The sequence below is a fragment of the Rhincodon typus genome, chromosome 15 (assembly GCF_021869965.1).
Source record: "Rhincodon typus isolate 14 chromosome 15, sRhiTyp1.1, whole genome shotgun sequence".
NCBI classification, from domain to species: domain Eukaryota; kingdom Metazoa; phylum Chordata; class Chondrichthyes; order Orectolobiformes; family Rhincodontidae; genus Rhincodon; species Rhincodon typus.
The window spans coordinates 59,798,504-59,814,137 of record NC_063346.1 but is presented as its reverse complement, the minus strand read 5'-3'; the positions used below and the strand labels follow the sequence as shown (position 1 = coordinate 59,814,137).

At 39.8% G+C, this 15,634-nt stretch overlaps 1 protein-coding gene across 1 annotated transcript in view; it reads right to left on the bottom strand.

Annotated features, from left to right (window-relative positions):
* The window catches only part of hydin (HYDIN axonemal central pair apparatus protein), a 677,137-nt gene that overhangs the window by 363,022 nt on the left and 298,481 nt on the right, over nt 1-15,634 (bottom strand). The window contains exon 18 of the mRNA XM_048605579.1: nt 6,286-6,434. Within this exon, the coding sequence (XP_048461536.1) occupies nt 6,286-6,434 (149 nt within the window). The remainder of the gene's footprint in view (nt 1-6,285; nt 6,435-15,634) is intronic.

Below are 15,634 nucleotides of genomic sequence, written 5' to 3'. Positions count from 1 at the left end.
TGGCAACTTGTAAACTTTTTAACTGTACTTATGTGAGTACATGTGACTATAAACCTACTTCAATTCAATACATTTAGATGAAAGTGATCAATCTATTGTGAGGTATAAGATAATTTTGGAAAAGGACAAGGGATAATGCAGAATAAAAATAATTAACTGGGAGAGATCTGATGTCATTGGGGCAAGAATGGAACTGGTCCAGATAAAATGGAACTGAACCTTGGCAGAAAGAACTATAGCTGAAAAATGGTTTACCTTCAAAGAGGAGCTAGTTCAGGTACAGTTGAGGTATATTCTCTCAAAAGGGAAAGGTGGAGCAAACAACTCCGGAGCACTTTGGATACTAAAAGGAGAAAGAAATTAAGATAAAAGAAGAAAGTTTGCTTCAGACAGTCAGATAGAAAATACAATTGAGACCCAAGCTGATTACAGAAGGTTCAGAAGGGAGGTGAGGAAACAAATGAGAGAATCAAAGAAGGCTTATGAAAAAAAAAGAGTAGCAACTAAATTGAAGAAGAATAATAGGCAAATAAACAGTAGGAGGGTGCTAAAAGGAGGAGTAGGGCATAGAGGCAAGTGACTGAGGTGATAAATTAATATTTTGCATCAGTATTTGCTAAGGAAAGTGATACAACCAGGACTCTGACAAGTTGGCAGAGGGAGCAAATAAGTTGTAAATAAAGTTCAACATGGAGAAGTGAGGTGATGAATTAAGTAGAAAAGTCATGGAGAGTTTAAACTAAAAGGACACTTCCCGAAAGAGTTGCAGGAGCAGAGACCTGCGAGTACATTTGCATAAATCCCTAAAGGTGGTGAGTCAGATAGAGCAAGCAGTTAATAAAGCATACAGTATCTTAGGCTGCATTTTAACGATAACATTATGTACAGGAGAAAGGTGGTTACATTGAACTTATACAAGACATAATTTAGACCTCAGCTGGAGAACTGCATTCAGAACTGAATATCACATTTTAGGAATGACGTAAAGCAACTGAAGAGAGTGAAGAAGAAATTTATGAGAATAATTCCAGGTATGAGAAACTTCAATTATGAAGATAGATCGAAGAGGTTGAGATTGTTTCCCTTAAAGAGAAGGCTAACAGAAGATTTGACAGAAATTTCAAACTCATGAGGGGCCTGAACAGAGTCGACGTGGAGAAACTGAGCCCCCACAAAAAAGGATAGAAGAACAACAGGGTTCAAATTTTGAATAATTTGCAAAAGAAACAACTGTAAATTAAGAGAAAAGCATTTTCACACAGTGAGTAGTTAGGGTCTGGATCACACTTCCTGGAAGGTGTGGTGAACGTAGTTCAATTGAAGCATTCAAGGGGGCATTGGATACGCAAATAGAAACAATATTCAGGGCCATAGGAAAAAGGCAAAACAATGGCAATAATTTATAATTCTCATTCAGAGAGCCTGTGCAGATATAATGGACTGACTGATCTAGACTATAAGACCATAAGACAAAGGGGCAGAAATTATGCCATTCAGCCAATTGACTTTGCTCCACCATTCAATCATGGCTGATAAGTTTCTCAACCCCATTCTCCTGCTTTTGAATTGTGACAATTTGATGATTCTGTCGAGAGATTCAAGGAGTTATAGTTTATAGATAGAACTATAACACTGTGAACATTCATAAACCTATTCTTCTGGCACTGCTTCCCTCTATTGATGATGTAGAATCAACAGATTTGCCCTGTAAATTCATTATTTATTCATATCAAGCTGTTTCACCACTTCTGTAAATTGCTTTCGGTATTAGTTTCATTCTAATCCATTACATCTTTCCTAAAATCTCAAGTACCATCTTAGTCTATGCACTGTGAATGCTATAATAGATACATATTAACGTTAGTTCTAGCACCAGAGTACTGGATTATATAGGCTAGATTTATGAAGAGTCAGGGAGATTCTAAAATAGTGGGCAAATCCCAAATCTGGATTTCCTTACCCAATTTATCACAGAATCCATTTTGGTCCCAAGGGACTCACTAATTTATGAGTGGAACCCAAACTCAGCAACACCATTTGAACTCAGCGCTCTGCTCAAACAGATCCCATAATCATTGCAACAAACGTCTTAACCTTAGGTGTCGTTAATAGATTTAATGCTCTCCCCCTCATCACCAATTGCCTTTTTGCAAGTATTCCATAAACTACGATAATTTGGCCATTCACCCCTTAAACATTCCAATAATACTGGGGGGGCTGTATAGGTAAGTCACCAATAGGCCACCTGCCATTAGGCTAAATGAGACCCTTAACTGCCCAGTTAAACAGCAATTAAAGTCTTATTCCACCTCCATTGTGAAAATGCATTGGAAAGTGGAACCCAGAGCAGTGTGGGCAACTTGCTTTTCCACTCCCTAAAGTGAAAAAATAGGAAGGTTGGTGTACTTCCTTCGGGCTTTGCCCTGTGTGCATCGGGCACACCCACCCCAAGATGGGTATCTATTTTGTGCATCACTGGAGTCCTCCAAAACCTGAACACCCATCTCCACTCAATCATTTCTGAGGGTATGTGAATCCCTCCACGTGGAAAAATTACTAATTCAGCTCACTCCTGAATATATGATGTCATCTTCATGGAACTGCTTGCAGTCCCAGCAGTATCTGCTACTATGTTCTGGTGCTGCTAAAACTGCAACAGCTACTGACAACTCTCAAGAGTGCAACTCCTTTGTGGGATGGGGGCAGACTCCAATCCACTGCTTGCTAAGACACTCGCAGTATATCACTGCATAGCAGCCATTTTTAAACAAGGTCAGTTTGCTACAGATTTTTCTAATGGGGGAGGGATGAGCAACATATCCCCTGTCCTAAACTTCATATCTGTCTGTTAAGAACGATTACAATAGTTGCAAAACTCTTGAAGAGCAGATTATGTCAACCAGGGCATTCATGATGGGTTAAATGGCTTCCCTTTGCATTATAAATATTCTGTGATTCTGTAAAAAAAATTAAAAGCAGCCTGCCTGTGTCAGTGAGTGGTAAACAATTAACCTGACAAGTTATTTGAATCCCTGGTCCTATTAAAAAAAATATAAGTAGCTTCACTGTATCAGTAAAAGCTGAAAAAAGTCTGTTTTATGAGTTACAATTGCTTTTTGATGAAATTATCCCACCGGCTATCATTATGTCATTATTAACACTTGGCTGCTTTCTAACCTATCATTATCTCAGAAAGGAATCTCAAGTTCATAGTTTGATTGACAGCTTAAAGGAGGTATTAAAAAATTAGCTGTCTTTGATGGCAGGTTATGAATACAAAACTTTTATTTTTATATTAATGATTAAGTATTTGAGAAGATTTTAATGTTTTGGATGGGCTTTCATGAATGTGTATTTTACAGTGTACCACATCTAGATTATTATTTTACATCATCTCAACATGGTTCCTGAAAGCTGACCACGGTGGATACTTGATGAATTGGCACAAAGTGTGTAACGGCAAAGGATGATGGATGGGTGGCATAAATTGATATTGAGCTTTTAGGTGTAGGGATTGGTAGGGGCATATATTTGCATGGAATGGTATGAGGGACCATTGGGGTTATGTGAGTGGCCATGGTTTAGCATTTACTGGTATGAATAGGTTGTGGTGAGTGGGTAGAGGCTGAAGAGGTGAGGGCTAAATAATTAATAAAATTACTACCAACAGAAGCAGGCCTCTCAACCAGTCCACCTAGGCAACCATGTGGCCAACTCCAATTTATTTCTGAATGTGGCAGGTCCAACTCTATTCCACACCCACCCTCCCCAAGTCCTCCCAGAGCTAATTGTATTCCACATTGGGTGGGTTTCTCCCAATACTGGTGCAGCGAGCTGAGTATTTACATTTTCTTAATTGAAAGTTTGAGCTTTTGGTTCCCTTTGCTATTTAGAATTGTGCTAATGAGCATTTCCATAGGTTGTTCATGTTGATTCAAGTGAATGCAGCTTCTCAACTGGAATAAAGCAAGGTTAAACCAGAGGCATTAATATTGTAACACTGCGCATACTCACATTCTTTGTTAACTTCAAGAAACCAGTTGCTTTTTAATAATTCAAATTGAATGACAGTCAAGACTGGGGGACAAGGTGCCACAGTAGTTTAGCGCACTACAAGAACCCAGATATATACAAAGGTCTCTGGACCACCCACTGTAAGAGTGTCAAACACTTCAGTAGATTAGGCTCAGTTCTTGTTTATGGAAGTCAACATAACAAAGAATTTGTAATTAATAATGCAAACAAAAAGCTGTGCAGTTATACAAAATTCTTAACATGCAATTCTGTGAATGCCAGTGCAACATGTAATTTTAAAAAAGCAACAGAACATGGAAAACTTATAGAATTCAATAAGAGAATGCACAGATGCAAAGTTCAGCTCTTTGAAACATCCTGAGCTCCATACATTAGGAAATAGTTAACTGCTAGGCCACGCTTTTATGTGAGAGCTTTGTTTCAGTTAGCCACATTACATCTATTTTTGTTTCTAATTAACTTGGTCAGAAATGTTATTACATGCCTCTGGAGCAGGTGGGACTTGAACCTGGCCTCTTGGCTTGAAGTAGGGACACTATTATATGACAAGAGTTCTTTTAGGTATGCTATAAAACTCACCCTAATTGATTTCTACTGGGAGGAAGATCAGGCGAGGCCCATTCTTTCTCCTTGTGGACCGAATTATCCCCCTGCTCTCAGTCCATTCTCTTTTCCTCTACCCCCACCTGCCATCTGTTCTCTCACCTCCCTGTTCAATTCCCTTTACAAGCATCCGTCTGTTCTGTGCATATGAGCACTGCAGACTTTGAGCCTACTGCAATGACACACAGGGCCTGGACGTGTGCATTGCCTGGAGCTGTGCAACATCACCATGTGAGCATGTATACACAGTCACTCCAAAGTTCTGGTGTCACCAAACACTCCTTTTTCAATGACCAATTGATATCCAACTCTTTATTTAACCACAACCAGTAAATCACCTGTGTTTCTCATTGTTCAATTTACGTGCAGAACTCATTAAGGATGATGCAATAACACAAAAGGTGAGGGAAAGAGAGGGAGAGGAACTCACAGCCAATTATCTTTTCTTGAATATATTCATCACCTGTTCCCTAATTCCAATAGGTCTCAGACATTCCTTCAGACCATGTCAGATCATAACAAGATTAGTCAAAGGAAGAGATGGTCTTGGGTACAATTTATGCAAATCACTCTGATTCAATTGCATGAGTTTTGCCTCTCAATAAAATCTCAATGTAGCACTAACATTTTTTTCTGTAATTTCACAGGAAGTGGGTGTCGCAGGCATTTATTAGCCAATCCAAATTGCCCTTGATACAAGATATTATCATAAATTATATCAACGATTTGATGATTTACATGAAGGAACTGAACATAATATCACCAAATTTGTAGATGACATAAAGCTGGGTGACAGGGTGAATTGTGAGGAGGATGCGGAGATGTTCCAGTGTGATCTAGACAAGTTGAATGAGTGGGCAAATGCATGGCAGATGAAATATAATGTGGATAAATGCTAGACTATTGCAGAACACAGTTAAGAGTGATCCATATTCCTGTGGTTCTGGGGTCACTGTGGGCACGATAATGTAAGGTTGGTGGATTTCCTTGCCTAAAGGACATTATTGAACAAAATGGATTTTCATCATTGATGATCATTGTCATGGTAACCAGCACCAATGGCAAATTTAAATGAAAGCACAAAATAACTTAATTTCCACAAGCTGATAAGTCCCCAAGTTAGCTTGCCTATGTGGATTATTAGCTCAGTGACATCACCACCATGCCTCTTCTGCAAGGTGTTAGATAGATTACCAAAAAGTTTTCCATCTTAGACGTGAGTGGAATCTTGTCTTGTCCAGCCTGAAAGTCTTTCTACCAGCTTTTCATGTATAAGATTAAATGATTTGAGCCAACATGGACTCAGTTCTTACATTTTACACAGTATAAACAACCTTAAACTTTGAGAAAAACTGGTAAAACATTTTTAAAGTGAATCAAAGCAAACCAGAATTTGGACCTGTTACAACTATTAAAATTTGGTTGTTGTTTCGAAGAAACATGAAAGACAGCTATGAATTGCATTGAACAGAATACACTGAAACTACACAGATCCTATCAAGCTGTGCAGTGTACACTCTGAGGGTAAGTTTATAAAAAAGGAAGAAGAGCTGAGAGTATGGCAGATGTGCAAGCAATCCCATCTGTGAAGCAATTAATCATCTTTACCGAGCATATTTCCTTTTTTAATTACTGCAAATGACTTACCATTTTGGCTGTGACTCTGGCTGGGATAAGTGACTCATTAGACAGGCAGATGGTCTTGGGAACATCGGTTAGTACCTTGATTTTTCCCCAGTCAATCTTTGTGGAACTGAGATGGACCACTGGCCCCTCGCCTATGCAATATATGTGGACTGCCTGGTTCAAAACAATAGAATAAACAATGTTTCTGGATAATGTTCCATATTTCAAATTATATTAAATGACTGGCAATGAGTTGTAATGTGTACAGACAGTAAGGATAACATATGCATAGAATTTACAGCACAGAGACAGCCACTGAGCCAACTACTCTATGTTTATGCTTCACTTGTGCCTTCTCCCTCTTTGTCTAACAGCATTTCCTTCAGTTTCCTTCCAAGTCATTTAACTTACTTAGCTGCCCTTTAAATGCATCTATGCTAAATGCCACAACTACTCCTTTTGGTAATGATTTTCACATTTTTTGCCACTCTTTAGGTAAGGAAAATTCATAATATGAATCAATTATCTCTGAATATATTCACATATCATATACTATTCATGAGTTTGGAGAAGTGTGATCTTATAGAGGTTTATAAAATCATGAGGGGTGTGGATAGGGTAAACAACCAAGGTCTTTTCCCCAGCGTGCGGGGTCCAAAACTAGAGGACTTAGGCTTAAGGTGACAGGGGAAAGATTTAAAAGGGAACTAAGTGGCAACTTTTTCACGCAGAGGATGGTGCGTGTATGGTTGGAGCTTCCGGAGGAAGTGGTAGTGGCTGGTACAATTACAATATTTAAAAGGAATCTGGATGGGTATATGAATAGGAAGGGTTTAGAAAGATATGGGCCAAATGCTGGCAAAGAGGACTAGGTTTATTTAGGATATCTAGTCGGCATGGACAAGTTGGACCAAAAGGATCTGTTTCTGTGCTGTACATCTCTATGACTTTATGACTCTAAACTGTCATGAGACGAGGGCAGTGTTGGCAAAGCTGTTTGATTGCCATCTCTAAGCATTAAATGATGAGCACTTATGGCCTTGCACCTCACCGCAAAAATTTGTACAACTGAGTGGCGCTAGGTATAGCCCAGGAGAGGGAAATTCATACAATGGTGATCATTGAGTCTGTGTATTCAGGCATTCCAGTACAGCAGCCTGTCCTCCTCAGTGACTACTCAGAAAAAGGTCATCCCTGTGTCTGAGAGAGACAGAATACAAACATAGAACAAGTACAAAACAAGGTCACTCAACCCTTTGAGCCTGCTCTGCCATTCAATAAGATCATGGCTGATCCCATTTTAACCTCAACTCTACATTCCTGCATATCCCCAAGAATTCTTCATCCCCTTGGTAATCAAGAATGACAAGTCAGCTAGAGTTCTTGAAGTTGTAACAAGCATTATGGATAATGGGGATCCTGTAGATATAGTATATCTGGACTTACAGAAGGCATTTGATAAAAGCCACACAAAATAATACACAAGGTTAGATCACACAGGGATAGGAGTAGCATGTTAGCTTGGATGGAAGATTGGTTAACCAACAGAAAGCATAAAGTCAAAAGAAATGGGTCTTTTTCTGCTTGGCAGGATATGACTAGTAGGGTACTACCAGGATTGTAAATAATTCGGGCCTGAAGATAGAACCATGTTAATAATTTGGATTAGATGATGTGGAGGTGCTGGGGTGGACAAGGTCAGAAATCACATGACACCAGGTTATATTCCAACAGGTTTATCTGAAAACACAAGCTTTCAGAGCTTTGCTCCTTCTTCAGGTGTTAGTGGGAGAGGTACTAATGACACAGAATTTATAAGTAAAAGATCAAAGGGTCACACCATTAATGAGGACATATTAAACAAACCTAAGATGCTGTTAAATCTTTACTCAGTTAGAAGGTTTTAATTGATCAATATGTATATGTAAATCCTACTTTAATAAATAAGTAAAGTTATAATGTCAATTCCTACTTTAGAAATAAAACCAGCATGACTCAAAATCAAAACGCAAAGAGATTCTAAACAAGACCTCACACCCAACAAGCATTGTCTGACCTAAAATGTCACCTGTTCTTTACATTGATGAAACCTTTAGTTCTCTCAGGGCAGTGACTTGAAAGAAATTTGGGGATTTACATGTACATAATAATCAATTAATAATTATTTTAATTAATAATCAAAAGCCTTTGATCTTTCCCTTGTAAATTCTGTGTCTTATACCACCTCTCTCACTAACACCTGAAGGAGGAGCAAGGCTCTGAAAGCTTGTGTTTTCAAATAAACCTGTTGGACTATAATCTTGTGTCATATGATTTCTGATTTGGATTAAAAGATAGAAGGTACAATAGCCAAATTTGCAGATGACTCTAAAATAGGTGAAAAAGTAAGTTGCAATGAAGAAATAAGAAATTTACAAATGGATATGGAAAGGTTAGGTAAAAGGGCCAAAATTTGGCAGATGGACTTTAAAGTTGTTACGTGTGGGAGATATTCATTTTGGTCAAAGGAATAGAAAATCAAATCCACATGGATAAATACTTCCAAGTGCTTTGATACAGAGGGATCTGGGTGCCCTCAGGCATGAAATGCAGAAATCCAGCATTCAGGTACAGCAGGAAATAAGGAAGACAAACAGAATTTTGGTATTTCTGGCTGAAGAAATAGAGTATAAAAGTAAGGAACTGTTGCTGCAGCTGTACAAGGCATTGGTGTGACCACACCTGGAATACTGCATAGAATTTTGGTCCCCTTACTTGAAGAGGTATATAGTTGCATGGAACGCAGTTCAGAGGAGATTCACTAGATTGATTCCAGAGATGAGCAGTTTCAGCCTATACTCTCTAGAATTTAGAGGAATAACAGGAGATCTATTTGAGGTATATAAAATATTAAAGGAGATTGACAAAGTAGACATAGAGATGATGTTTCCTCATGTTGAGCAATCTGGATCAAGAAGCCAGAGTTTTTGGATAAGGGAAAGCAGATTTAAAATAGAGATGAGAAGAAATTACTTTTCTCAAAGGGTTGTGGAATTTACTATGCCAGCGAGTGGTGGATGCCAGGATATTGAATAAATTTCAGAAGAAGAGAGGCAGATTTTTCATTTGTCATGGGTTGAAGGATTATGGAGTGCGGGCAGGAAAGTGGAGTTGAAGCTACGATGAGCCATGAAGAAGTTTGATGAAACAGTGGAGTCTTTACATTCATCAGTAGATTTCATGCTCACTTATTCTGATTCCAGTAAACAAATTAACAGGCTAATTTAGTTTAATGCTTTGCTAAAGTTGAGTTACTACTATATCCTTATATTTGAAATACAACGAAGATAACAGATTACAGCAGAATATTAAAGAGGATGTAAAATGACAGGATTATAGCTGAATTATACTGGATTTTAGTGTTCACAGGCAGTCATCTACACAGGCGATAATAAATCACAGAAAGTGAGTTATACGGAAATTAACAGATTGCAAACAATGATGTACTGACACAGCAATGAATCACACTATATTACTGAGCGTAAAAGATCACTGTTTTACAGAGCATCTGATCATAAGCAGTAACAGTAGCACACCAATGGCAACGAGCATACTAAATCACAGGCTGTGTGGTAGAGAAAGAACTGATTACTACTGGTGAGTTTCAGTAAACAAGATAGATCCCTCACTGACTTACAGAAGAAGTTAGGGATATCATAAAAGGGATAGAGAAGAAAGTGGAGAGGAAAAAGGTCAAAAGGGAGAGTGAAGGAAGGCAGTCCAAGTACTGAGGTCAGATGAGATAAGAGCCAATTTTGTTAGCTGTTTTAGGTACTGTTAGAAATTGAGGCACAGACTACCATAAAATGAGGCAAAGAATCAAAGAATCCTACATTGTGGCCTGCGACAATTGCCTAGCAAGCAGTCAGGTAACTGCAGAAGCTAAGAACAAGACATAAAGGACTTAGACACAAGGCATAGCAGTCGCCAGTGACTGAGAGCTAGGGATACAACAATGCTGTCTGCTTCCTTTTTAAAAAAAAAGTATAAACCTGGGCTTTAGAATGAGAAATTTCAGCTCTTAAGGATTGACGGTAAATAGTATCCTTGTCATTGGTGCCTCTCACCAAGATTAAGGAACCATTAAGGATGTGCAAGAGGTAACTTCAAAGTACTTGCTCAGCAATGAATGTACCAGAAATTCTATGCATCTAAGTCTAAGAAAGGTGAAAATGATCAAATAGAAAATATGTTAAAACCAAATAGTATGTCCACAGCATGATTCCAACACATTATAGGAAAACTGAAAATGTTTGAAATTTGAAATAGAAGACAGAAAATCTTTGAAATACACAGCTGGCTGATCTGCATCAGCAAAGGCCAAGATGTCACCTACAGCACTTTATTTCCTTGACTTCAAAGAATGTTCTCAATTAAAAATCCAAAATTGTCATCTCTTAGATGCTGATAGGCTTATTGCTAGATTTTGGTACTTTCTGTTTGTAACTACTTTCTAATCAACCTGTCTAGTGATGTTAATACACATCTCTGGAATACATGGGTCTTGACCTCAAGCCTCTGAGCTCACTACCACTGCACCATAAGATACCTTTTATTTTCTATTTTTACGTCTGTTCAATGTTGTACAGTGGAACAAGGAAACAAAGTTCCTTACGACCATCAGTAGAGTAATAAATCTGAAATCCGGCTATTAAGCAATCACCGCTGAGACTGTTACAGAAATATTGAAAAAGAAAGGGGTTTGTTAGTACCTTTATGCTGGACATTATGAGCACTTTAACAGTTCCAAAGAACATCTGCAGTGCCCAGCACACACGCAGTTAATGTTCATCAGAAATATCGAAAGCAGGTAGATCATGACATCAATTAATATACAATGTTATTTTGGAGCTCCACATTGCAGCCAATAAATTAAATTGTCATCTGTGTTTGGAAAAACATTGGTTGCTACAAATACCTCCAACTCCAACCTGGAAGGTGCTAGATACATGAAGATTCACTGTCACAGGGTCAACTTCACAGCAACTGGTAATGGCTCTCTTAATTCATGCAGCTGATTAAACATTCAGCAGTAGGAAAGGGCCTCTCCTCCAACCCACCAATCACTCTGATATAAAGCAATTATGAACTACTAACAGGTTAATTGCTGGCTGGTTTCTTCTGGCCTTTGCTATGATTGTCCAAGCGCTAGATATTTCTGATCAACCTATCCAGAGACACCTCTGGAGCAGGTGGGACCTGAACCCAGGATTTCTAGTTCAGAGGTAGGAGTAACACCACAACACCACCAGAGCCCCAAGATTCTTTTTTTGTAGTTAGACCAACTTGTTTAGTGTTATGACATACTTCTGGGCTGGTAAAACTTGAATCCAGGCCTTCTGGCTCATTTGTGGGGATATACAAGTGCTCCTCAGTGCTCTTTGTAATTGGAAAGGTTTATGGGATGTGACAAGAGCCGAAGGATATTTTGCACACATGAAGACTTTTGCATATACCATTTGCTCCCAGACATGAGTGCTCCAGAAGGCATTCCCGTTGGAGCACAGCATGTCTTAGAGAACAAAAAGAGGCCACAGGAGCAGGAAATGAGAGTCGAATAGCTGGCTATGGAGATGACTGTGATGATGAATCAAAGGATCAATGATTCAAGAGGGTCAACTGTCCCACTAGGTGAGATGGGCATTTCTGGGGCAGTTTGAGATAAAGATTAAAAACAAAACTGAGTTTTGCAACCTTCAATGGGTTTGCAGAACCAGTAGGGTCACGCAAGTAGGGTCTTGAGCTCCAGGGCAGTAATGATGGCTGTGGAGCAGATAGTCAGACCTGGCAGGCCCTGGGGTCACTTTAAATGTACATGGCATTGGGTGTAACCTAACCCAGAGAACCCTGTGGACTGATCACTGACAGCAACAGAGTTAGCAAGATCAACGGTGTTTCGATTCACTTTTGTCCTTGCAGTTTGAATCACCACATCACTCAACAACTCTTCCCAAGCCAACTTTCAATGTAGGATCACAGTGAGTGTGAAGCATTTAAATGGGGTCAAAGCAGAAAAATGTCTGGGAAGCACTGGTCTAGGGACCATTAAGATCTTTCAATATAATGGCAGCTCAGAAGGGAAAATTTAAGTCAAAATTTCAAAGGGCCAAACACAGCGAGCCCCTCACATCAAAGAAGAAACCTCTGCGATAGGAATTATTGGAGCCTGGTTGTGGCCTTTCCCACTTGAAGCTTCTCTTTGGGAAATGAAGTCTTCAGCTTGGTTTGCCTAGGCTGGCTTCACAGGGTAGGCAGTCTCTCCTGACGTGGCTCCCCACTATCTTTCCGGTCCACCACACCTCCAAACATGACTGGGAAAATTCAGCCCATTAACTTTTTTTCCTTTCCCCACAAATGCTGCCTGACCTGCTGCGAATTTCCAGCATTTTGAGTTTTTGTTTAGAGCTTTAATTGGTCCTAACTATTGGCTTTCTGCTAAGGTGCATGAACAACAAATAGTAAAATTGAAGATGACTGGATGCTGAAGGGCTTGAAGAATAGTAATAAGTAATAAGCCTCAGACCACCTCTGAAATCACTACCATACCAGGAAGCCACCTTGATGAAGTTGGCCAACTCAACCTGGTGTTGGGTGGCATGGGGACATTCCAACACAATAAAATTCTGATGGGGTATAAAATTGCTGTCTCTGAGTAAATCAGTTGATTAACTGGCCACATGCTGAATGGATGAGTGATCCACTGTGATTCCTGCTGCTGGGACTATCCCCTGGCGGTGGGAACACATGTACAGTTCCCTCCTGACACCTTCCACTATCACCTGACCATCCTTCCCACCTCCCAGCCTCTCTTCAAAGGGTTGGTAAAATTCTGAACAACATTTCAAGTCAAGGACTTTTGACTAGAAATTTGCAGCTACTCCATTCCCAGAATTGAAATACTGATCCAAAGTATTTCCAGTCTTTGCAGTTCATAAATCTACCAGGAAGGCATTACGCAGTGTAAATATTGTGGCAAGATGGCATTTGGTCATGATTTTCAGAGGAATTTTAAAGCTATATTTCAATAATAAATTTGCAATCTTGCTCAATATATTTAGGAACACAGGAACAGTCGTAGGCCATTCAGCCCCTCAAGCATTCCTCACGCCCATATCCCTTGATACTCTTGCTTAATAAAAATGGATCAACTTTGATTTAAATTTAACAACTGAATTAGCATCAACCACCTTTTGAGAAAAAGAGTTCCAAACCTCCACTGTTCTTTGTGTGTGGGAGTGCTTTCTAACATCTCTCCTGAATGGCCTGGCCCTAATTCTTAGACCATGTCCCCGGTTCTAAAATCATCAACTGGTGGAAATAGTTTATTTTTATCTACCCTGATGCGCAGCACGGTGGCTCAGTGGCTAGCACTGTTGCCTCACAGTGCCAAGGACCTGGGTTTGATTCCAGCCTCAGGGTTTCCGCCAGATGCTCGGTTTTCCTCCCACAGTCAAAAGAATCATAGAATCCCTACAGTGTGGAAACTGGCCCTTCAGCCCAACTGGCCCAACAAGTCCACACCGACTCTCAGAGCATCCCACCCAGACCAATCCCCCTGTAACCCACCTAATCTACACATCCCTGAACACTATGGGCAATTTAACATGGCCAATCCACCTAGCCTGCACATCTTTGCATTGTGGGAGGAAACCCACACAAACACGGGGAGAATGTGAAAACTCTACACTCACTCAAGGTTGGAATCGAACCCGGGTCACTGACGCTGTGAGGCAGCAGTGCTAACCACTGATGATGAGCAGGTTAGGCATTTCAGTCTTTCCAAATTGTCTGCAGTGTCCAGGGATGTGCAGGCTAGGTGGGTTAGCCATGGTGAATGAGTGGTAGAGATCTGGGTCTGGGTGGGATCCACTTCGGAGGGTCAGTGCAGACTCAATGGGCTGAATGGGCTCCTTCCACACCGTAGGGATTCTATGATTCTGTCTTTCCCTGTTAATATACCGAAGATATCAATTAGATCACCCCTGAACCTTCTAAATTCGAGAGAATAAGGACCTAATTTGTCAAATCTCTCTTCATAACAACCCCTGAGGTCCAGGTATCATCCTGGTAAACCTGCATTGAACTCCCTCCAGGGCCAAAACATCCTTCCTAAGATGTGGTACCCCAGATCTGTTCACAGTACTCCAAGTGGGGTCTAACTAGGGTTTTGTACAAGTCCAGCATAATGTCCACATCCCTACATGCAATAAATGCTGGCCTAGCCAGCGACACCCTCATCCCATGAATGAGTAAAGAAAAAAATTCCAGTCCTTTAGATACGAAAGCTAGCATTCCATTAGCCTTCTTGATTATTTTCTGCACCTGCTCATGGCATTGTAAACAGTTATGTACCTGTGTCCGCAAATCCCATTTAACATCAACTATATTTAACTTTGTGCCTTCTAAAAAAATACGCTTTTTTGATCTAAAATGGATAACCTCACACTTGCTTATATTAAAATCCATCTGCCATAACTTTTCCCATTCACCTAATCTATCAATATCCTGTTGTAATTTTATGTTGTTGTCAACATTGTCAATAATGTTGCCCAATTTTGTGTCATTACCAATTTTGGATATTTGACTTTTTAATGCGATTAGCAAAGTTGTGAATGAATATTGTGAATAAGCGAGCCCCAACACAGATCCCTGCATGACGTCACTAGTCACCTCCTGCCAGCTTGATTACTTACCCATTATTCCAACTCTTTCCTGTGACTCAACCAATTTCCTATCCATGTCAGTAATTTGCCCTTAATTCCATGGGCTTCCACCTTAGCTAACAGTCACTTGCGTGGGGCTTTATTAAAAACCTTCTAGATGTCCGTATAAATAACATCTGTCTACCACCTTCGTCACCTCTTCCAAAATCTCGATGAGGTTTGTCAGCCATGATGTACCCTTCATGAATCCGTGCTGACTGTCCCTGATCAGCTGAAATTTTTCGAGGTGATCAGTTACCTTATCCTTGCTTATACATCTAACAATTTCCTCACCATAGATGTCAGGCTAACTGACCTGTAATTCTCTGGTTTCCCTCTGTCATCCTTCTTGAAGAGCAGAGTGATATGAGCAACTTTCCAATTCAGATTTACAACTATTAAATCCAGATTTATGATGACACAAACATATGGCGGCTTGAGAAAAACATTCTAATGCAAATATTTTACCAAATAGAAAATTATCTTCAATAGTAGGAGTTGGGAGGTTATGTTGCGGCTGGACATTGGTTAGGCCACTTTTGGAATATTGCATGCAATTCTGGTCTCTGTGCTATAGGAAGGATGTTGTGAAACATGAAAGGGTTCAGAAAAGATTTGCAAGGATGTTG